We start from the raw sequence: 24513 nt of genomic DNA, 5'->3' as shown, positions 1-24513 counted from the left end.
CTGAGTCTTGGCATTCCCCCAGGATTTACAGCGTCGGTTCCGTTGAGAAGAAGTATTGATTTGTCAACATACACTTTAATTATAGGCAAGGAGCAAATGCAGCAACAGTGGATGGAGGCACTCATCTGGACACATAGAAAAACTAATTATCTTTTTTCTTTTCCCACTGGCACCATTTCTGATCAAATTGAGAATGGCCCAGAAAACAGCATGTTACCCTGGAGTCAGTAATAATAGATAGGCTAATAGTGTTACACCGAAAAAACAAAACAGCTCAGGGAAGATTTAATTGACGAGATATTCCACGTGGAGCATACCAACAATGTCATTCAGAAACACATCTGTCAAGCTAATTAGTCAAATTATTCAATATTATTATTAGCTGGTATTTAGACATTTTCTGTTATTCCATGTAACCCTGTTTGTCTCCTTTGTTGGGTTAGAAGTTTATGTAAGAATAACAGACAGTTGAAATCTACATCCCTAAGATTTTTCTCTCGATTGTTGCTTGTTTCTCACATACATTAAGACTTAACATGTCCCATACAGATTTATTGATATCTGGGGAATGAGTAGGGGAACCCCTGAAACATGATCTGTGGTTAATATGTACAGATGAAATAATTTCTCCCCTGAGGTCAGTATTGAAGATTAGTGGTTGTAGGTCTTGATAAGGGCTAGTTTCCTTGCCATAGATCAAAGTGTTTCTGCTCAGGCAAGTGTCTCTTGAGATCAATGTCTAATAAATAATTTGAAGAACATTCCCCATTATTGTAAATCACACCACAGTATACTTGGTCAAAGCAGACACTTGGGTTGGTTGGGTGGGTCTCTGCTGGATTGTATTGTAAATGAGATGCTCATTGAAGGCTCTGTTGAGGCTTGTGTAAATGGGGAGTTGTTAAATGGCTGGTTGTTGGCCTTTGTTTATGCAAAGAAAGCCTCTATGAACGATTTAGAAGTGGAGAAGGCTGCATCTGCTGCTTTTTCTGTTATGGATGAAATTAAGATAGTTATCCTCCGGATTCAGAGCAGTCAGTGTTTTGCATGCCCTCTGTAGCTTCCTTTAACCTTGTAAACCTTCACCTTTACTGGCAGCCATTTTAATGGCTTTGTGTCCCTGTTGTTATCCCTTATAAAAGACCTTAATGTCCTGGGGTTGTGTGCGCTGTCTTGCCATGTCTCATTGAGAGCTGCCTGCCTGCCAGCCAGGATACTAGCTGCCACCAAAACTGTCCAATCTGAGAGCAATCAGTCAGACAAGGTAAAGTCAGCACTAACAGAAAAGTGCAAGTGAAGAATGATTAGGAAGGAACTGAGCAGGCAAGAACAGAACGTTTGGGGAAACTGAAGTAAGAGTGTCATTGTAATCATAGTGACACTGGAGCACATTTTTGGTATAGAAAACTCCAACTGGAAGGGTAACTCTTAGATTTATTTTTTCATATCTGAAAAGAAAACCATGTGACCAAGGCAGAGGCTTTGTCTCAGTTTTTCTCAGCCTTTTACAACAAGTCCAGTGTTTACATAATTCTTTTATTTGCGTTTGGCCTCAGAGATCAGACTGTCATCTGTCCAATTTAAATAACGGTGCTCTAACTGGATTTCTACTGTTCAGGAGCGAAATGCAGAAAACGCCATTGAAGCTCTTAAAGAGTACGAGCCAGAGATGGGGAAGGTGTACCGCCAGGATAGGAAGAGTGTCCAGAGAATCAAAGCCAGGGACATTGTACCTGGGGACATCGTTGAGGTGGCAGGTAAGATGACAAGTATTAAGCTTTGTTTATACTCCGCATAGTGTCTCCAGCAGGGAGGATGTGTGACACCATTATGCTTCTTACATCAAGTCAAGGCAAGGCACCCACTGTGTGCACACAGGGCTTTTCATTTGAAGATGGACCAGTTTGAAGGTAGACTTGCTGAACTGGTACGCCTGTACAAACATCTGTGTGGTCCTTCATTGAGTGACCACGGGGACAGTCAAATGGCCTTAAATTCATGGAAAGACTGGGAAAGGAGTATGCATTTTGACAGAGGGTGTGGAAGAACATGAGCGATTGCTTTGTCACATCCAAAAAAAAGAGTGGTGACCCAGGTGGAAGCAAGGTGGTCTTGTTTGTTTGTTCACCCCCCTGGCGGAGAACACTGCAGTGAAGAACACGCTGAGCATAGAAGCTCTAGGCATGCATTTAGCATGTGTTCTAATACTCTGAATGCTCTTGTTTGCTTGTAAGTTGTCATGACGAAAGAAAGGTCAACAACAAGATTGCGGCACAACACACAAATAACGTGCATGTGGGTCAAAGTGTTGAGCATGGTCTCCACCATGCTTTTCCGACAAAAAAGTATTGTGTGGCCTGCATTAGTTTTGATCAGGGCTGTTCATGAATATTCTGAATTCAAATTTTAAAAAATCCAAACATTCAATTGTGAAAATTGATATTTATTTTTGACAAAAAAAAAAAAAAGGCTACATCGCTGTTGTGGATGCAGTGCACCCCAAGGCAGATGTGAATATATTCCAGTTCTTTTCGCTGCTTCTCTGATGTCCACCCTCTGTCAGGCTCCTTTCCCAGTTCAGTGAATTTAGAATTTTTTTCAAACCAGAGTTGATGGTGGTTGGAACAGTGAAAAAAAGAAAGTTTTTTTTATGTTTTGTTTCTGTCGCGTTTGAATTAAGCGATTTTGGAAATGGAGCCTGGTGACCGATACACCGACTGTGTCTGTTTAAACAAAAAGATCTCGCTCTTTAGTAAAATGGTCCATCTCTGTCGGGATCCTGTCCATAACACTGTCAGACACTTAAAATAACAATCTGAGCCTGTCATTGACAAAAGACTTTTAGTGGACGTACATTGACCATGTGCATATGCTCAGAGGAATGACATTGTAGCCCATTTCATGGCTGCCGACTGCAGCAGCTTGGCCAGTTTTGACAGCATCGGTCTTGTCAAGTTAATTTTGAATGGGCCATCTGACTAGTTTTTACATTTCTGATTAGTGTTAAAGCTTTTGCAGCAAATATTGCTCTCTAATCAAGCTTCACTGGGTTTTCAAATGATTAAATAAATATTTGTTTCATCTGTAAAGTCAGCAACATGTAGCATATCTGTGTGGTACTGCTGATTTTTATCCCCAAAAAAAAAGAATCAATGGCTGTAAATCAACACACAGATACTTGGTGACTGTAAGATGTACACATAACATTAGCCATCTATTCTGTAAACATCATCAGCAGTTTTATGATTTACACTTACACACGCACACACACACACACACACACACACACACACACACACACACACACACACACACACACACACACACACACACACTTACACACACACACACAGCTGATCCCTCATCCTGTTAATCCCCCAGACAATTTCAAAATAATGGTAGTACCACGTAAGTAAAGCAGTTATGCAACAGAAAGAGCAGAGGTCCAATCTGTTCCTCAACATCTTCCTTTCTTGGCTAACCTCAACTTGGATAGGGCCACATATGTTTATGCCTTCTGCGTCACTGCTCCTCATTTCTCTTGTTTTCTCTTTCTCAGTGGGCCTGTTTTGTATCTTTTATCTTTGTTCCTGTCTTTCTTTTGTTGTCCTCTTTCATTTTTTTCTCTGGTTCTGCTAATTATGTAGTTTCCGATAAAAGATTTGTCTTTGTCCTAAAGCAAAGGTTGGTGGAGTACCCTCACAGATAGGTTTTCTCTACTGTCTAGAATGTTGTCAGAAGCTAAAAGAAATGATTGTGGATTTACTCAGTGAGCTTCTGGTGCTTTACAGAGTCAACGCTGTATTACAAATTTGTACTTGAAGAATTAAGTATTTCAGTCTAAGTAGCTAAAACACCATGTTAATTCTCATGCTAACTTGTGTTTTTTACTGTCGAATTGATTTATTAATCTTGGATGTAGTTCTTTTATAATAGCACACTGAATTCTTGAGGTGTCTGTTGAATCAAAACCATAATCAGCCATTATATAATTGTTTGGCATGGCATCATGGCTGATGGTGACTTGCTTTTTACTGCAGCTGCTGCTGTCCGTTTTCTAAAACATGAAATTACAGCTTACTTTCCAAATGACCGTGAATGACTGACTAAAGCCACCGTAAAATAAGCGATACAATTCTATGATCAGTGTCTGTCTGTTGATTACTTAAAGTGAAGCTTTGCTGCCTTTGTGCTCGTTCTTGGAGCAAGTACTAAAATATATTTGAGCGTCACAAAATACTCATTCAAAGGAGGAAGCCTGTCTAACATGACAAAGCATTTACTGCAGCATGGTGTAACACTGTAGCATCATTGGTGTGCTGACTCATACGTCATCATGCCTGAGAATCAACCAACAGAAGTACTTTTAGCTGAAGTGAAAATGGATGGAATGCATTAAACAGTTAATTTCTGCCTGGCAAAATAGAGATTTAAAAAAAAAATTCTTGACAGTCTTAATCTGCTCAAAATAAGGTGCTTTATTTGTTTGTTGTTCAGATTCAGTGATCTTTGTTAATATGTGCATTTCTGAATTTGATACCAGCAACCCATTTGAAACAAGTTGGGACAGGAGCAGCAAAAGACTGGGAAAGTTGTTCTCAAAAACAGGTTGGACAAGAATTTCAATTGTAATCAGAATCAAATCAATTTAATTATCAGGAACAGCACCGAACCCTATTATCATGTTCCTAACACTAGTTCAGACGCTCAGTTTGTAATGCAGCAGCTTTACAATCCGGAGTGATCATGTGGACACTATAGCCTCCTCATCCTGTTTCTAGACTGCTGTACTTCAGGCATTGTCTTGTCTTCCAATCCAAGTAGAACCGCTGTTTGGGTTACTGCAACTCATAGTCATACAGAGCCATGCAGATCATTCAACTTGCCAGCTTTAATGGTCAGTGGGACAGAAGCTGAGTCAAACCAGCCGTTGTGCATGGTTTATGTTATACACAGTTACTGCCATGTGATTTACAGTCTACAAGAGCAAGTTGACAGCAAGGCACAACCTCTTAATAATAATAATAAGAATCGCGTTTATTAGCAAGTTCGTGTTGCACAGTATGGATATGTCACGAAGTGAAACGAGCACTATCTCGAAAAGCTGCCAAAGTTATGTTATTTAGCCAAAGAGCTATGTGTGTGTATGTGTGTGTGTGTTTGTATTAACAGCGGAAGTGGCACCAACTACTCAACCAGCGAACTGCAGCTTGAGGGTTGATGATGTATAATGCCAGGCTGCGAAGTGTCTTGTCAGACCAGGCATATGTTTTTTATCCCTCAAGTACTTTCAGACCTGGAGCTGTGGTAATTTTCCCACACACGCTCAGATGCTCCATCAGAGCAATTATTGTTAAGTGGTTAGTGGATCTCTGTGTGCTGAGTGTGTGAATTTTTATGATTATGTGTCTGTGTATAATAAGCTTATTTCAACACCCCCTTCCTCAGTGTACGTTATCATTTTGTTATTTAAAATATACTTTCCTTCAATGTTGTGTTCATATTTTCAGATTGAATTCAATGCAAAAATTTCTGAGTATTTAATGTTAGAATGGATCGCTTTACATAACTATACATGCCGGACCATAAGTTGTATGACAGTAAGGTATCATGGTTAGTCAGCCTCTTTGTGCTCTGAAGGTGCTTGCAAAAGCCCAAAATTTGTTAGTCAGTTTTAGATTTTCCCATGTTTTCCACACCACCTCATTTTACAAGGAGGGTTCTTAGCTTGATTACCTGATTATCTTCAGTTATGCCTTCAGTTTGTTGCTTGTGTTGCCGACATCCTGACTCACTGTGCCTCAAATGAGCCATTCATGCACTGTTTGGTCTCCTAAGTATTGTAAGCTTTCATTAAAAACCCTAAGTGAGTCTACTGGCTTTATTTGGTGCCAACACTCTGCTGAGACAACAGTGACAGTTCTTTGCTTCTTTGGTCTTTTTTGTTTTACCTTACTATTCTTTATTGGACAAGAGGTTTTTACATTGCAGGCACAATGTCGTGTGCATAAGGAGTACAATGTCCTCTCTTTTCCACTTTCCTTCTCTCCCCTGATTCCTTCTTGCTAGCTGTATATAACTCAGATGTGTATTATATATGAGACTGATGATCCCTGTTCTTCCTGGCTTTGCGTTTTGTCTTAACCACAGTCTGAGGGCAGTAGTCACCATTAACATTGTCCTGCCCTGGGAGGGAGCAGACAGCTAGACAGGTTTAGAAATGTTACGGATTCAGAATATGTAATTTCTGCTCCAGATGACCACATGGCCAAATTTCCTCTCATGTTTAAGAGTGCAGAAAAGTCTGTCTGTTGTCATCACCTGAGCTATTTGCTTCTGCTTGTCCACGACTGACTGTCTGTTCCACTTGTCCATGCTCTTGGTTCTTTTCCTTTGCCGCTTACATGTTTAAGGTATTGCTCCATGATTGGAACACACAGAAATTATATGGAATGCACAGTGTCATGCATGTTTGTGTATGTAAAGGTTTGGTCATGCGATTTTTTTTTTTTTTTTTCTCTCTCTCCCATTCATAAGAGGAGTGGAAGAGTCCCTTGAGGGCCGGAGGACCTCATAAGGGTCTCAGGACCCTGCAAGCCTACGTGCTAGCATATCAGGGAGCCCCAGTCACTGGGAGAGAACATACACAACCCCCTCAAGGCCTTTAAAGTTTCTCTAGACCCCTCATGACGCAACTATTGGGTGCTATGTAATCTGCACAGTGTTTCTCCTCGGTTGACTGCTAATGAAAGACTTCATGTGAAAGGAGTCTTCCCATAGTGGTTGTTACTGATGGCCAGCATTAACTAAAATCATTTAAGGGCTGTAAAATCAGATTTGCATCCTCACTGGGTGAATAACCTACTCAGCATCGATGGTTGCAATCACCATTAGTGTTATAAGAACACGCTGAAACAACACTTTGTGTGTGTGCATGCGTATAAGTAACACAGGACAAGATTGTTAGGCTAGCCAGTTAGTGTGACACCAAGGAGGGCAAGTTTTCAAACAGGCTTATTAATGAAACGAGTCTTTATGGACATTATAGCGGTACACTGAATGCAGAGGAGGTGGGCCGCCGTTCCAGGGCATTGGTAGAGGGATCACTGCGGCACGATAATTCAAATTCAGAAGAGTTGAGGCTGAGACTTTCAGTCCCATGGGATAGGGGTGTCAACCATGGTTAGTATAAAGGAGGGAAGGAGGGGATACAGACCCTGGATAGGGTATGAAAACAACTTGGGACTGATGGGGTGTTATCACTCAAGTGTATGCAGACTGACGTTTGTCCCTTACTCTGGGGAGTAGATAAAATCCTTTGTTCACATGGGAGAAAGAAAGGTCCCTATCCCAGAGGCTGTCTCCTCTTTCCCACAAGAAAAGAGCATGTGATATGAGATGAAAGGAAAGATAACTTCACTCTTAAATTGAAACTGCAAATTTGGGTTACTGCAGCAAATTGCTTTAGAAAACTGTACTCACTCTGTGCCAAATGGCTTGTAGTAGGAATATTGTCTTTTTCCGGAATAAGGGCAAAAAATGTAATATTTTGTGCATGTAAACCGAGTCATTGCCTGTGAAAGTGGGCTATTCTACTTGCTGTGACATTATTCCCAGTATAATGTGGTATATTGTAAAGAGCAGGGTGTTTCACTATTACTTGAAGGAAGGAGATTTTCTAATTAGTGACTTCCCACAGGGCTTTGAGTCTTGAATATTTCCAGTTACTGCAGTTCCTCATCTCCCTTGTGTCCTCCCTCATGCTATGCTTGTTCATCTCCTTTACTTTCTCCTGTCAGTTAAGAGGGATCTAATTTAGAGGCAGGTGATGATGAAGTGGTTTTGATGGCCTCTAGTCAAGTTGAGGACCAAATTTGGTAGTGCAGCTGGTACAGTCCAGCAGCATTATCACTCACCACAAACTCAGCATTACCACATACAGTGCATTTCCAGTAGTTACACAGATTTTGGGATTAATGGTGTGGTGTAAGCAAGATGTGAAACAATGCAGTGAGCATTTTATTAGTTACACAGAATAGACTTTCCTCACTTCAGTCTCTCTGTATGGCCTAAATTTCAAACCACCCTCAAAGAATAGTGGGAATGTGTGAACAGGCTCTATATGCAAGGACACACTGTTTCACACTGTTTCTATTTCAACTCCTGTGACGAAGAGCGGGTTCTCCCTGCTTGAAACACAAGTTTTTATCATTCCCCCTCCCCCAAATGCTGCAGCACTTTTGCAACTGATCAAAATAGTTTTCCCATTTTTGGACGTGTGTTTTGCAGGACTCATCTAATCCCTCTTCCCATTCTCTGCTCTCCTCTATCCCCCCTTCCTCTCTAAAGGGCACTGCAGAGGCCCAAGGGTTGGTTTACATGTCTGTCACCACTCTCCACTGTCCACAGAGGGATCTCTTAAGAGCCTCTGGGTCATTCCTTTATATTGCTTTTACCTTCATCCCTTCAAGCTTTGCAGTTTCTGACTATAAGCTCAAAGTAATATTTCACCTTTATGCAACAGTGGCATTTTCCATTGTGCTTCAGAATTTCATTAAAATGTCAGTGGTCAATTTTGGCTGTTATGGGGACCCTTAGTTGGCCTATAGTCTTTCTGTAATAGTACAGTGTTCTGCAGGGAACCTAATAGTTAAGACTATAATGTACCTTACAGATTCATCATGGATCTGACCTTTTTAAGGGATAATGTATTACATGTTTGGATTTTTAGGCCCATCCAGATGTGTTTTTTAAGCTAAAAGAAAACGCAAATGTGAGTCTGAATGCAGAACAAGGTCAAAACATTCAGCCGAAAGCTTCATTTTCAGCACTTTTTGTCTTCCCGATCAGAACCAAACAACGTGAAATAATACAAAGGAGTCAAACTGTTTGATTTTCGCTTTTTAAGCAAAGCTAATAAATATCAGTGGCTTTAATGGTACTTATCTGCTTTCTGCAGAGGAAACACTTGTTTGGAATTTGGTGTATATATTTTACATTTTACATCAGTTTTACTGGGGATTGCTAAAGCCATGTGTTAGTGGAAAGAATGAGCAGCAATCTATTTGCGTCCTGTTCGAGAGATGAGTGGAACATGAATAATATTTGAACGCATGACTTTCCACTCAGCCTCTATAAAATAACTTGAGTTTGATTATTTTATTACTCCCAAGGAGCATGAGTTGGGATAACATGGCAGCTGATTTTATTTCCACGGCTTAAGTGTCTGTGTGGTCATTTTTGTTTGTTTATTTTATTTGTCTTAAAATATTTTCTCTTTTCATGATAAAATGCTGTAATTTTAGAGGTGTCTTACAGGGATTTATAGGGCTTGATACAGTATTTAATCAAATCTGAACAGCACTCATCTTCTTTTATTGCTTCTATTGTACAAAGTATCCATCCACCTGTAGTCATTGCCATTTACAGCCACTTTTAAATTGTGAAGAGGTACTTAACTGTCTCCTGTGTTGTGTTGTTTCTGTTCACAGTTGGCGATAAAGTGCCTGCAGACATTCGGCTGTCTTCTATCAAGTCAACAACTCTGAGGGTAGACCAGTCAATTCTTACAGGTAAAGCCATTTCTAAATTGTTTGCCTTTCACAATCTGTAGATTCATGTGTGTCTCCCCGTGTCTTCACCCATTACGCTTGCTTATCCTACATTTCATATGTCTCTCATACTGTACATCAACTCATTTAAACAACCCAGACACAGAGCAAGAATAAGCAATTTCCTCCTCCTTTTGACGCACATGCCCTCATTACACCCTGTTGTCATGGCTGCTCAGTCAATACCAAAACAAAGAGAAGTGAGTGATGTAAGTAAATGGATGAGTTCGTGGATGGGTAATTGGAAGTGATGTAGATGGAAAAGATTGGAAGGGGAGTATATTGAAGGATGTATAAATGCACGAGAGACGAGGTTTATGTGAATTAAGTCCTTAAATCTCTTGTCTTGCTCTACTGCCTTAATTGGTAGCAAATTCCATGGGATATTTTAGTGTTTCAGCTATTTTTCTCCTCTCTTCCCTTCCCCATTCATGGCCATACCGCTTGTCAAATGCTCCCTGCCTTACTCAGAACAGTGCAGACCTTGCACAGTTGATTACACGCACAGACACACACTGTGCAAGCACACATCAAATATGGAGTTTGAAAGGCAGTGGCAGTGCAGTATTTGGTAATTGTCGGGCCTGCTCAGTCAGCTGCAAATCCTTTTCCACACATCTGCCCAAAGTGTCAACCAAGCATTGCAACTAAAACTTTACTCTCATCTAGAAACTCTCTCGCTGCTTCCCTTTTTCATATCTTTTGTTTCCTCTTCCTGCAGGAGAGTCTGTGTCTGTGATCAAACACACTGATCCGGTGCCTGACCCACGTGCTGTCAACCAGGACAAGAAGAACATGCTCTTTTCTGTGAGTGACTCACAAGACCTTTTAGTCTATTCAGTGTTGTTTTATACTTTTTCCCCCCGTCTGACTACACCTATGAAGGCAACAGTGTTCTGCTGTCATCCGTCTACTCCGTCTTTGTTTTTTATCTTGCCATCCCTTATCACATCCTTTTATGTATTTGCACTTCTGGAAAATATTGAATGATCTATTTACGTTCACTTTGTCACATATGCAAGAAAGCATGAAGTAAAAGTGCTAGTCTGAACAACGTAAGAGTCCTTTCAAATTTTCGTTGACACTTGTTGCTAGTTGAATCTCCTTTCTGTGTCTTTGAGACACGTATCTCACAATAGTTGTTGAGATAGTTTTACCCTTTTGGCTAGAAGCTTAGTGTGCAATATGTTTTGTTTTCCACTGTCTGAATATCACTACTCCTTCACCACAGGGCACCAACATTGCAGCTGGTAAGGCTGTCGGCGTGGTGGTGGCCACAGGTGGCAACACAGAGATTGGTAAAATCCGAGATGAGATGGCATCAACAGAGCAGGAGCGCACACCACTGCAGCAGAAACTGGATGAGTTTGGACAGCAGCTATCCAAGGTAATTTGTGAAGTTACATTATTCTTTCACACTATCCTTTTTTTTTTTTTGCCCTTTTTGTACCTAAAATGTTTGTAAAAACAGCCTTGGCTATTTCTGTTTGTTATGATTAACCAATTGCTCTTACTATGATCTTCAGATTGAAATGAATGTCGTTTAATTCAAGGTTATTTCACTGATCTGCATTGCTGTGTGGATCATCAATATTGGACATTTCAACGATCCGGTCCATGGGGGCTCCTGGATCCGAGGAGCTGTCTACTACTTCAAGATTGCTGTGGCTCTGGCAGTTGCTGCTATCCCTGAGGGTAAGATGGAGAAGTGCACACGAGTACCATGACCTTGACGTGCTGGTTGGAAAATCCTACTTTTGGGCCTTTTTTTAATGCTTCTTGATACAGTGACAAAGTATAGTATCATCATCACTTGAGTAAATTAATGAATATGAATGGCTGTCTCCATTTGGACCTGTTAGCAGTTATCTCCTCGCCTGTATGTCTAATCCCTTCTCTCCTCTGTGGCTCTGTTGCCGTTTCTCTCCAGGTCTCCCTGCTGTCATCACTACTTGCCTGGCTCTAGGCACACGCCGCATGGCCAAGAAGAATGCCATTGTCCGCAGCTTGCCCTCTGTGGAGACCCTTGGCTGTACGTCTGTCATCTGCTCTGACAAGACTGGCACGCTGACCACCAATCAGATGTCTGTGTGCAGGGTAAGAAACTAGTGAACAGAGACAGAAGAAACCTGAAACCTTTATTATCCACACATAATTGATAGTGGATTGTTTTGTGAATTTCACGTAATTATTCATAAATTTGGGACAAACACACACCAGAAATTATCATGAACCCAGCATTAGTAGCCAAGTTGTTCTATGAATGTGTGTGTGTGGCACACACATGGTGTCAGCACCGCAACTCACTGATCGCAGTGTACTGCTGTCTACATCCTCCTAAGGGCAATGGCACAGTTAGCGGTGACAAGGGTCTGCAGTGCACAGGGAAGTGGTCATTTCACACTGGAAGAAAAATGGGAGTGAAGTCCAAAAATAAATAGAATTCTGAAACAGCTGCCATACATGGAAAGAGCAAGAGCTGGCTACTTTTGTGACATCTGAGAACTCTTCAAGCGTAAACTTTTTACTGAGTAATAAAACTACCCTGACAGCCCTTAGCTGACGGTAGGGATTTACTGAGCACCGCTGATGCTGAATGGCTAATAGTGGATAATGACGGATTTAGTTGTACTTTTGAATTTTATTTAATCTCTGCCTGTGTACATGTTGTGTTTATATATTCCTATTCCTTTATGAGCATGAATAACTTCAGGGTATATGAGCTGTTATCTATTTACTATTTATTGTCTATTTTGGGCATCAGTATTGTATGATGTCCTCTTTCCAGCTCATTTCTTCCTATTACCATTCATTTTTTACACCATATTTCTCTTCCCTGCTGTATTGCTCCATCTTTTTCCTCAGCCCTTTATCTTGTTGGTCTTCTGTGTCTCTCCTTTCTTCCCTCCTCATTCCACCCCCCCCCCCCTTGTTCAGGCAGCATGCTGATCAGTATGCAGTAGTTAGTCACTTGCAGCAGAATCAGCAGTAGAGTTGCATAACTGACCTTGCGTTGACAGATTCTCTCTCTCTCTCCTGTATCTCTTTTCACCTTGCTCATCCCGCACAATTTCAAAGTCAGAATTCTGTTTAACAGTTTTGGAGGGCCTCATTTTGATAACCACAGGATGCTATTCTTGGCTGTTTGATAGAGACGCTTGTGATGTTGCATCAGCAGCGCCCAAACCACCCCTGTCCGAATAGGGCAGTACTAAAATTCGTTACCCTCAGTGTGACTGTTTCTTTTCAATTCCTGACTTGCTCTTGCGTTTTGGGTCAGACCGCCAGTGACATCACTGCTTTGTGTAGTCTTGTAGGTGCCTGGGGGAGTGCAGCCATATTGCCAGTTCATCGTTTTGTTCAGATATTTCTATTTTCATCCTTCGTATATATGTGTGTCCTGCCCCTCTCAGTTTTGAGCAAATGCATTGCTTTTGATGTAAGAATGTGTTTTGTATGAGTGATTGCATACCCTTGACAGCCATGGTAGCAGTTGTAGTGTCCTCAGGCTTAAAACTTCTGTGTTTTTACCTCCTTGCTGTTTTCTCTTATTTGGTGTTGGTTGCTGGTATCAAAATTTCCATCTTTTATGTATGAATATGGAACAAAATTTTAATATAATACAGCTATTTTTGTGGTTGATAAAACCCCCGCCCTGTACTTTCAACTGAAAACGCTTGGAATTAATTTGAGGACGCTCAATAAGCCAGACACAGTAGCCTGTCTCCTTACTCAAAGGTGTGGATACTCAAGATCCGGCTGTTCCTCCTTATTGTGATTCACTGTTATACAGTGTATTCATGCACAGTTACTGCACACAGAGGAATTCTGTGTCTTTCCTGCTGTAAATTGACTTTTAGTGACCAGTGTCTGCTTTGGCTCAGCATTTTATTACTATTCTCTGTTCAAGTGGACTCAAGGTGTCTTTCCTGTGCATGGTAGTCTGCTGCCCCCTGCTGGATGCAGTGTCTACCTTTTCTCTTCGGCCTTCGGACATAAACAGATAATGGAATGAAAGCAGCACTTCAAATGTGGCACAGAAATGTTGTTGAAACTCCGATGTTTTGTCTGAGTATTAAATACTGATGGTTTGCCCCTACAATGTTTGTGCTTCTAGATGTTCATCATTGATCGGGCAGAGGGTGATCACTGTTCGTTAAAGGAATTCACTGTGACTGGTTCCACATATGCCCCAGATGGAGAAGTGTGAGTATAAGATGAAAACAGTGTATCTATAATAAATAAATCCCCTCCACACCACTTGGAAGGGATCCTTCTACGCTTGGGCGAAAAAATATTTTTGTTGTTCAGTGCTCTTATTATTGATTTGCGCCATGTGGGTCTCAACATGTTACAAATACAAACCCCTTTCTTAACTTGTTTTTCATTAAATGCAACTGGCTTACTCATTGCATCCTGTCTTTGTCTGTGTCTTATTTAGGTTCCATGATAGCAAATCAGTCAAATGCTCCCAGTATGATGCCTTGGTGGAGCTGGCCTCTATCTGTGCTCTCTGTAATGATTCCTCATTGGATTATAATGAGGTTGGTAGTGAATGTTTGTTGCTTGGTAGCTGGTGAATAATCCTGAAGACCAAATGTGGCTCAGTTGACAATGACTTACATGTTTGTTTTGACATTTCCTGATGAAGATCTGCCCATAAGCTTTTTCATTTGTGTCTGTGTGTGTGCATCCAGACCAAAGGTGTATATGAGAAGGTGGGTGAGGCCACGGAGACGGCTCTCACATGCCTGGTGGAGAAGATGAACGTGTTTGATACGGACGTTAAAGGCCTTTCCAAGATTGAGAGAGCCAACGCCTGTAATTCTGTAAGTAAACTTCACTTCTTCAAAATCATTTCCTTGCAATGGAAGTTGTGTTTTAGCATTTTTCTCTACTTTATTAAATTAGAAGACAACAAATTGTTAAAGGCAAATGCTTTTGTGTTTTAACATATCTTTAGGTGATCAAGCAGCTGATGAAGAAGGAGTTTACCTTGGAATTTTCCAGAGACAGGAAGTCAATGTCTGTGTACTGCACTCCTAATAAGGCCCGTTCCTCTGTAGGCAAGATGTTTGTAAAGGTAAGAATTGACCAAGTCTGTGACATACAAAAATATACCATAACATAACATAATGGACGTTTTAATTATTTCTTTCTTACAAATGTGACCAAATGAAATATTTTCCGTATTGAAAATGTCTCTCTTAGATACTGTTCTGTGTTTTGCTTTGCATCCTCATCATCCTCCTTTCTGTGCCTACTCACAGGGTGCCCCCGAGGGAGTGATTGATAGGTGCACACACATCCGTGTAGGCAGCAGCAAGGTGCCCTTGACCCCCGGTATCAAGGAAAAACTGATGTCTGTGATCAGGGAATATGGAACTGGCAGGGACACCCTGCGATGTCTGGCTCTGGCAACACGAGACAGCCTCATGAGCAAAGACGACCTGGTGCTGGAGGACTCCACCCGCTTTATTGAGTACGAGGTGAGAGCTGGGACAGATTGACAAGGTCTCATTTTTGGCGTCCAGGTTCCTTTTCATGTGTGATATTGGTGGCTGTCAGCATCTGACAGTAATAAGTGAGCATAAGTAAAATAATCTGAATGTTACATATATTTTTCCTTTGACCACCCAGACTGATCTGACGTTTGTTGGCTGTGTGGGCATGCTGGATCCTCCCAGGGCAGAGGTGGCAGCCTCTATCAGACTCTGCCGTCTTGCAGGCATCCGAGTAATTATGATTACTGGAGACAACAAGGGTACGTGGAGAAAGTCACATCTGCTTAAAGAGAAAAATTCACTTGCTCAGATATAACTACTACGACTAGTACTACTTGCATCATTTAGAGGTAAATGTACCTTCATTTATATCACAGGGACAGCAGTGGCCATCTGCAGACGTATTGGCATTTTTGGGGAGGATGATGATGTTTCCAGCATGGCATTCACTGGCCGGGAGTTCGATGATCTGTCACCTGCTGCACAGAGAGACGCTGTGGTCAAGGCCCGCTGCTTTGCCCGTGTCGAGCCTTCACATAAATCCAAGATTGTCGAGTATCTGCAGTCCTATGATGAGATCACAGCTATGGTAAGAAAAAAGACTTGGTAGAATTTTGGAAACTAGCGTCTGTTAGTTTACTCTATTTTAAACATACTCCTCAGCCATACCAAACGTCCTCCATGACAAAATAAATCATTTTTATTTATCCTTCAGACTGGTGATGGAGTAAACGACGCTCCTGCTCTAAAGAAGGCTGAAATTGGTATTGCCATGGGCTCAGGCACAGCTGTGGCCAAGACGGCCTCTGAGATGGTGCTGGCCGATGACAACTTCTCCACCATTGTAGCTGCAGTGGAGGAAGGCAGAGCCATTTATAACAACATGAAACAGTTCATCAGATACCTCATCTCTTCAAATGTGGGCGAAGTTGTCTGGTGAGGATGAGTGGTCTATACAAAGACTCTATTCCATGTACAACTCAATCCCACATACACACATCGAACCATAACATCACACACAGAATCATAATGGTGCTTCTTTTGTGCGTAGCATCTTCCTGACTGCAGCTCTGGGGTTCCCCGAAGCCCTTATCCCTGTCCAGCTGCTCTGGGTCAACCTGGTGACTGACGGTTTGCCCGCCACTGCTTTAGGCTTCAACCCGCCAGATTTGGACATCATGAGCAAGCCGCCACGCAACGCCCGCGAGCCCCTCATCTCTGGATGGCTCTTCTTCAGATATTTGGCCATTGGATGTAAGTGGTTGCTGCATGTGACACTCTGAACTCAACGGCAAAGAAATATGAACTGTGCCTGCGTGGTATTTTTTGTTGTTACTTGAGTGTTGTAGAAGAAAATCTTTGGGAAGCATCCGCCATCAGGAGGTGTTCTATGTCCTGGCAGTACCACATGACAGCAATTGGCTTGCTCAAATCTGCCACGTTAGCACATTGAAAGTAGATTTAATGCCACCAGAAAACACTCGTGTCTAATTACAGTTGGCTGTCATCTTGGATTTAAGTTAGCAGCTATGTGTATCACTGTGTGCGTGCATGGATGACGTCTTTTTGGTTTGCATCATTAGGTTATGTGGGTGCTGCCACTGTTGGTGCTGCTGCCTGGTGGTTTGTTGCTGCTGAGGATGGTCCAAGGATCACCTTCTACCAGCTGGTATGAATTACAGCCAAACAGCTACTGTCACGCTAATTAAGCTCTTCAGCACACAAACTTCATTTAATCTGCTGCTGGCTCCAATCTGTTTTTTCTACCAATTGTTATAGAGCCACTTCCTCCAGTGCGGTCCAGAGAATCCAGACTTCCAGGATATGGACTGTAAGGTGTTTGAGTCCCCTTACCCGATGACCATGGCCCTGTCTGTGCTGGTCACCATTGAGATGTGCAATGCCCTGAACAGGTTAGTTTGAGCAAGGCGTCTTCCCAGTCATTTTTAAAACTCCAGATCTTTATATTTTTCCTCTGGTACTTATTGCAGCGCTAACTGTTTTTTTTTACTAGTATTTCTCAGTGTCTGTACTTCAGCATGCTGGTCTTTGTCTCCACTTTCAAACACACAAACCCTGTGGTTTATATGGGGTAATGAACATACATTGCAGTATTTCCAAGTACTGGCCCTGAGGTCAGTGAGGAACTTTTTAACAAACCTGTCCATTTGTCTTCGTTGCTCAGTGTGTCAGAGAATCAGTCCCTGCTCAGGATGCCTCCATGGGAGAACGTGTGGCTGCTGGGAGCCATCTGCCTCTCCATGTCCCTCCACTTCCTCATCCTCTATGTGGAGCCTCTTCCAGTGAGAAAGCTTTCTTTTAGTTTGACACGTAGAATGTGATGCCGTGAACTGAGGGGAGCAGTGCAGTCGTGATACGAGACACATGTATTCTGCCGTCATATGAAGATTAATGGTGATCCAGTCTGCTGCGATGTGTAGACTGAACCACAGTTTGACTTCAGCGCTTCGTGCTTCTTTTCAGATCATCTTCCAGATCACCCCTCTGAATCTGACGCAATGGCTGATGGTGCTCAAGATCTCGCTGCCTGTCATTCTACTGGACGAGTTCCTCAAGTTTGCTGCCAGGAACTACCTGGAGCCCGGTAAAGACCTGGAGAAGCCCGCCAGCTCCAAAGGCTGCTGCCTGCCTGCATGCATGGAGGGCATCTCCTGGCCCTTCGTGGCCATTTCCCTCCCCTTGGTCCTCTGGATCTACAGTTCCGACACTAACATGGCCGACATGTTCTGGTCCTGACTGACTTGAGCACAACCTCAACTTTTCCATTTCCCCTTCCCACCCCCACCACCATCACTTCCCTCTCTCCTCTCCCCTCTTCCCTCTCTGCCTTCCTACATGTGCATAGCTAGCGTGTGTGCGTGTTTGTAGAGTTAGTGTGTGTACTTGTGCGTGCCTACCATGTGTGTATGAGAAGGACCAACTATAATACATGAAACGTAATAAATAATATAAGATGATAACATTGAGAAGTCACCTGGTTCGAGTTGGGATAGGATTTGAGAATGAGTGTTAGAAGACCATCACTCCTGTAGCTGTGGACTTTGTTGCTGGTTTGAAAGAAAATGTACTGTTTCCATTTTTTTTCTTAATGTCAATATTGCCTTTAAGGTTTATATTTTTAATGATTTTGGGAACATCATTTGTCTTATGTCACTACAGCAAATTGTTTTGTTTAGCCTCCCTCTTCAAGAGCAGAAAAGCGAGATAACAGAAATCCATTGATCTGTACAGAGATTGAATTTTATGCAACTTTTCTTTTTTTTTCTTTCTTCTTCTTTTTTTAAGGCTTTGTAAATTTTTTGGACCACCGTGGCTTAGACATTCCGCCTTGATTTACTTTCTAACGTTTACCATTGTGTCTTCAGTATAACCTCAGAACTCTTGCAGAGAGGACGAGCTCCGCGTGGCAGACGAGGACGAGGGGGGGGGGTAAAGGTTCGGGAGTGAACGTTTGAATGCGCCGCTTAAACAAAAGAGGGAAAAAAAAAATCCTGAAAAACAAAAAGCCGCATGTCCTGTGACCAAGCATGAACTCTATGTGGTTTCTCATTTCTAATTTAATTCTGTGTGTCCCCCTCCATGTCAGAGTATAAAATAACTTCATGGACGTTCCTTTTTTTTTATTTTATCATGATTTGAAAATAAGCCAGTTTTTCTGCACTGGGCAGAGCACAGCTACCTCAATATGATTAAAAAAAGATGTATTTTTTTCCTCATCTCTAGATTCTCTTCCTTAACGGTCTCGCTGAAGCGTAACATCTGAGGTGTGCCCCTATTTGCTTGTGCAGAAAACAGAACAAAATTTTCCTTCCCTCTCCCATTTTTAAGGATATATTTTGTTTGTATTGATCTTTGACATTCATTAACTTTATTTGTGTTCTGCTTTGGAGACAGAAGTGAGTGGGGATGATGTATGTTAATGACCATCTCCATGGCGTTTGATTCAAAGGACAGTAATATTAAAATCGTGAGAAAAAAATACTAATACTGCACAGAGAGTACTCCAAATGAACTTGGATTGCGAACCCAAAATGTTGTTTTTTACTTCAAAGAAAAATACACTCATAAACCCTTTGAATCAAAGTGTTTTCTGTCTTTATTCAATACGATTGAGGCCAATGGTTATCAGCGTAATTCATATCCAGTGTTTTTTTTTTTTTTGTATGTGCACATAATACTTGAATACAACTCATTTCAAACATATGAATGCTTCAGTTTCTTGGCATAACATGATGAGCAGGAGATATTCATGTCACAGAGAAACAGATCTAGTGTATATTTGACTCTTACAGGCTTTAATATTTAGAGGTCTTAGTTTGTGCCGGGCTTACCGTACTTTATAGTAGTGTATATATACATGTTGGATCCGAGCCCATACAGTCAGCTGCACTTATCTTAGACCACTTTCGTATTATTTTGTATGGAAAAAAAATCCCCCCCCCCCCACCACCAAAGCATGTTTTTTAGGTAGAAGCCTGGGTTTGCTCGCACCATGTGTGTTTATCTTTCACTTTACAACAACTGTGTGCTTTTCTTCCTCAATGCCTTCCATTGGCTCCCCTGTCACTAGAGTGAGTATCCATTTGCTCTTTTCCACACACACACACACACACACACACACACACACACACACACACACACACACACACACACCACTAAACACCAGTTCACTTACATAGAATCTAATAAAATAAGAGGGCAGCAGAGAATCCAGGTTTGGCAACCTTCCACTATTAAATTGAAAAGCCTTTTAGGAATCAGGATTCAGCATTGATGTTGACCACATGCCACGATTGTGAATGTCACCGCTGTTCTTTTCACCTCTTTAACACTCGCTTGTATTCACAAAACCAGTACCTGATAGCCTGGTACAAAGAAAATGTTCAATTTTCAAATGTAAAGTTGTGGAATTTTGAAAAGCGTTTTGTACTAACGTAGTTTCCCCCTCTTCCCTTTTTTTTTTAGGCTGGCTCTCGTAAAAGCTTGGCAAAATTTCAAGAGTGGGTTCAGAGGCTGGGGTCTTCCCGCCGTCCAGCATATGCGTGCTCACTCTGACTTCACACACCTCAGACACCATGATGACCAGCAGCGTGCGCACCCGTGCACAGACAAACACAGACGTTTTCACAGGAATAAGACCAAAACACATAAGGGCATACTTAAAAGAGGGACGGGCTGGAAGTGCAGTTCACTTTGCCCACATGCTCCACAATACACGACCACACATACACACACTTCTTAACACACATATACCTCTGTGTGCAGATGCTATATCAATATGACACCACTCCAGTTTGTTGTGCGGGGAAGTTCTCAACACCCTCGACGTTCCTCCTTGCATGAAGAACTTGTCTCCACCTTCCATGGTAGCTTGTCTCACGTAGAGAATCTTTAAAAACATTGGGTTGAATGGTCTTAGCTGTACATCAGTGTACAAAACATTCATGCATGCGTTTCAGCTGTACGTAGGCTTTGCGATTTGTATTTATAGATTCTAATGTATAATACTCAAATGACATATTAAGATGGATATATCGCAGATGTTAGGAAATCACTGTTTTTATTGTACCAGTTTGGGTTATTTGCACAATATTAGACATGGAGAAATGACTCATGCTGAACTTGACTGTGCTCTACTTGAGTTCTTTTTTTAACTTTACTTTTCCCCCTTTTTAATTACTGTAAGCCAACCACTGATCTATTTACTTTCTGATAAATTCGTCCTTTGCAGTGAGGACAACAGACTGACACTTTGATTCATCGGTAATCCTGCAATACGACAGCGTTCGCCTGTCTTCTTATTGCCTCTGCATTCTTATAATTCTTATTGTTATTATTATGTATCCTTATCAACTGCTGTAAAACTGTGATCTAACGTGAGGGGGCCCATGGCGTCCCCTCAGAGACACCTGGTCGAAGAACAATATTAACCATACGTTAAAAGACGATCATTATTGATGACTAATGATGATTGTACATGCATTACTGAGGTTGTGGTTTCAGGTAAATAAAACAATATAGTATTTGAATTTGAATTTGTCTTTTCTTTTTTGTGTCCCAGTGAAGTGAGTGGCGCATTCTTGCACAGCCAATGTTATACCACACTTGTACACAATTACAGTCTGCATCTTTTGTCCAACCAACAGTCCGAAACCCAAAGGCTCTTCATTTTCTATCATAAATGACAAAGAAATGCAAAGTCCTTACATTTAAGAAGCTGGAACCTGCAAATATTTGACATTTTTGCTTGAAAAATGGCAAACGATTAATTGTCAAAACAGTTGGCAATTAATTTTCTTCCTTCTGACTAACTGTTGCAGCTCTAAACAAATCTATAGCACCCGTTTAACAGTTTAAGGAGAGCTCTTCACTGACATCGTTGTAGATATTTTTGTCTGCGATGTAGAGAAATCACACATTTCTCCACTGGGGGGCAGCGTTGGGTTAAAGATACCAACAGGACTCGCGCATGTTCTGCAACACCTGCTTGACAGGTGCAACCACTCTCTTTTAAAGAGACACACAAGGTGTAATATGCTGAAGGTATCTGCATTTGTAAATGTTCATAAGGGGGCAATTTGCGGAAGTGGCAGCTTGTGTAATATATGATTTGTCGGGTTTATGTAGCAGCCTGAATGAGCGACGAGACAAACTAGCAATCAAACGGTGAAATAAAGACTATTCCAGCCAGCACTGAGACAAATAAGGCTGAGCTGCTGATGCTTCCTCGTTTGAATCATAAGGTATGAAAATGAGTCCGAGCTGTTTCATCGAACAGAGTGCAGCAGGAGCGATAATGAGGTGAGGGGTGAGCGCATCCCTGCTCTGTCTCTTTAACCAGCAGGCTCACCGCCGCTCTGGTCCCTCCCATTCTTACAGCCCTCCAGTGCTGCTGGCCTGAGATGGGAGCGCACACAGCAGCACCATCATCACGGCCGAAGAAACGGGAGAAAGCTGGAAAAGAACAGAAAAAGGCAACAATAGCGCACACGAGCCGTGGAGGGAAAAAAATGGGCTAACGAAACAAATACTTTTTACCGGATCCCGCCAGCCTGATCGCGTCCTGGGAGGAACTCAGATGCAGTCGTCGCTTGTGTTTTGCGCTTTTTATCCATTCTCCTTGAGCGCAGCTGGTACAAAGGCGCTTGGTCCGGAGCAGCAGCACCTGGGATTACTGCCGTGTGAATGGGGGACAGTGAACGGACCTACTATCGCGGACAAACCCGGAATGATGGACACAGACCGTGAGTAAGAGCAGCAGGATTAAAACACTTTCTTTTCCCCGCTCTCTCTCCCTGGCAGCCACATCATTGGTGTCACCCCCGCGAAGACTGGCGCTGTCATTGTGTCGAGGCTGAGATTTTCAAAGAAATTCCTCTTCTAAAAGTGGCCTTCTCTGGAATAATGCATGAGGAAGACGAGCTCTGTTCCAGCTTTTTATTCCTTTTCATGCCTCACGCATTCCCAGCGCTTCCTCCGACTGAACAGCCGGCTTCTCTTCTCCAGAATGGGATGTATTGTTGCATCTGCGCAACCCACGACAAGTGTCAGCAATTAGACTGTGCGTCTCTGAACGGGTTACCTCAAGGCCTGTTATAAACACTGCTCTTTAACTGTAGGTGGCCATTGTTGTCGAGAAGGATTCTGTGGCGCACTGGACTTTAAAAAAGGACTAACTCTGCGCCCTTGGCATCTTTGGCCCGGTGTATGTGAACTGGGGTTGGTCACTAATAATATTGGCGTAATTATGGTGGAGCCGGTGGGTTTCATCGAAGCGTGGAAAGCGCAATTCCCGGAGTCTGATCCCCCCAAGATGGAGCTGCGTTCTGTCGGAGGCATCGAGCAGGAGCTGGAGAAGTGCAAAGCGTCCATCAGACGCCTGGAGCAGGAGGTGAACAAGGAGCGCTTCCGCATGATCTACCTGCAGACCCTTCTGGCCAAGGAGAGGAAGAGCTACGACAAGCAGCGGTGGGGCTTCAGGAAGACGCCACTGAACGAGGGGGTGGACTCTGCGGCCACGCAGGGCGCCGAGTGCCAGTCCCAGCAGCCACACATGCAGGAGACAGGTGGAGTTGGAGTAGTAGTAGGAGGAGGAGGTGGAGGCTATGGTGGTTGTGTTGGGGGCGTTGGGGATAGGAGCCGGTATCAGCCTCTTGGAGATGGAACTGGCAGGTCCAAACCCAGGCCTCCACCAGCCAGGAAATCAGCCTCCCACGGAGACGGTCTGGAGTCAGCCTTTGAGGTACCCCAGCAGGCTGAGTCCATGTCCTGCGACAACCTAGACGGCCTCTCACCGTCCAAGCAGAGAGGCGGCATCTCCGTCTCCCCCCGCAGGCCCAACCTCCCACCCCCAGACAAGGAGGTGCCATCTGACCCCAAGGACAAACTGGGGATGGGTCTTGGCGTGGCAGCTCTTAGGTCCAACTTTGAGAGGATCAAACGGGCCAACTCTCACTCTGCGGGCGATGTAGCGAAGGGCCAGGAGAAGCAGCTGCCGCCACCGCCGCCGCCATTCTACTCCAATATGGAATTCCACCACGAGAGGGGTCTGGTCAGGGTCAACGACCGTGACGTCTCTGACAAGATCAGCACCCTGGGCAGCCAGGCCATGCAGATGGAGCGAAAGAGATCCCTTCACTCCCTCCCAGGTAACCTGGCAACGGTGGCAGGGGAGCTCCGCGCCAGGCCAGTGTACAGAGGTCGGTCCACTGAGAGCACCTGCGGTTATGATGCGGAGTATGAAGATGGCGAACCCAACCAGCGACATTCAGGGAGGGCCAATGGTGGCAAACCTCCACCTCCTCCTTGGCAGCCCTCTGAGTTCCAGGCGTACTCCAGTGTGTATGTTGGTGGCGTGATGATGGGTGAAGGTGGCAGTGGAGATGGGAGAGGGGGTGGTGGAGGTGGTAGTGGAGTCACAATGAGAGACCTTGGGGGAGGTGATGACCACCTCCTGACCTGGCCCCGCCGTTCCTACTCCCCGGGGAGTTTTGAGGATGTCGGCGGAGGCGGCGGCTACACGCCAGACTGCAGCTCCAATGAGAACCTGACGTCCAGCGAGGAGGACTTCTCCTCAGGCCAATCGAGCCACGTCTCCCCCAGTCCCACCACAGCCTTCCGCCGGCCCTTCAGAGAGAAGAGCCGCTCGCCGTCCCAAAACTCCCAGAACTCCCAGCACTCCTTTGACAGCAGCAGCCCTCCGACGCCGCAGTCCCAGAAGCGTCACCACCGGCAGCAGGGAGGCCACGTGGTCATGTCTGAAGCCACTATTGTGAGCGTTCGCAAGACCGGTCAAATCTGGCCACCTGCTGCTCATCATGACCTCGTCCCCCATGGTAGAACATCCCATGACAACAGTTTCCATGGAGACCATCTAG

The 24513-nt window shown here is 43.3% G+C and overlaps 2 protein-coding genes across 2 annotated transcripts in view; both read left to right on the top strand.

Moving 5' to 3' along the window:
• atp2a2b (ATPase sarcoplasmic/endoplasmic reticulum Ca2+ transporting 2b) overlaps positions 1-21169 on the top strand; it is a 25664-nt gene extending 4495 nt beyond the window's left edge. Inside the window, exons 5-24 of the mRNA XM_070988930.1 lie at positions 1619-1757; positions 9492-9572; positions 10333-10418; positions 10843-10998; positions 11165-11306; positions 11542-11708; positions 13729-13817; positions 14053-14155; positions 14309-14440; positions 14575-14694; positions 14882-15100; positions 15252-15375; positions 15493-15704; positions 15831-16051; positions 16167-16369; positions 16699-16784; positions 16895-17028; positions 17301-17418; positions 17600-19707; positions 20102-21169. Coding sequence (XP_070845031.1) covers positions 1619-1757; positions 9492-9572; positions 10333-10418; positions 10843-10998; positions 11165-11306; positions 11542-11708; positions 13729-13817; positions 14053-14155; positions 14309-14440; positions 14575-14694; positions 14882-15100; positions 15252-15375; positions 15493-15704; positions 15831-16051; positions 16167-16369; positions 16699-16784; positions 16895-17028; positions 17301-17418; positions 17600-17872 — 2805 coding nt within the window. The 3' untranslated portion in view covers positions 17873-19707; positions 20102-21169. The remainder of the gene's footprint in view (positions 1-1618; positions 1758-9491; positions 9573-10332; positions 10419-10842; positions 10999-11164; positions 11307-11541; positions 11709-13728; positions 13818-14052; positions 14156-14308; positions 14441-14574; positions 14695-14881; positions 15101-15251; positions 15376-15492; positions 15705-15830; positions 16052-16166; positions 16370-16698; positions 16785-16894; positions 17029-17300; positions 17419-17599; positions 19708-20101) is intronic.
• Positions 21159-24513, top strand: part of bcr (BCR activator of RhoGEF and GTPase) — an 84939-nt gene continuing 81584 nt past the window's right edge. The window contains exon 1 of the mRNA XM_070988929.1: positions 21159-24513. Within this exon, the coding sequence (XP_070845030.1) occupies positions 22884-24513 (1630 nt within the window). The 5' untranslated portion in view covers positions 21159-22883.

This window comes from Chaetodon trifascialis, chromosome 20 (assembly GCF_039877785.1).
Source record: "Chaetodon trifascialis isolate fChaTrf1 chromosome 20, fChaTrf1.hap1, whole genome shotgun sequence".
NCBI classification, from domain to species: Eukaryota; Metazoa; Chordata; class Actinopteri; order Chaetodontiformes; family Chaetodontidae; genus Chaetodon; species Chaetodon trifascialis.
Note: the sequence above shows the minus strand (reverse complement) of the source record. Positions and strands in the feature narration are given on the sequence as shown.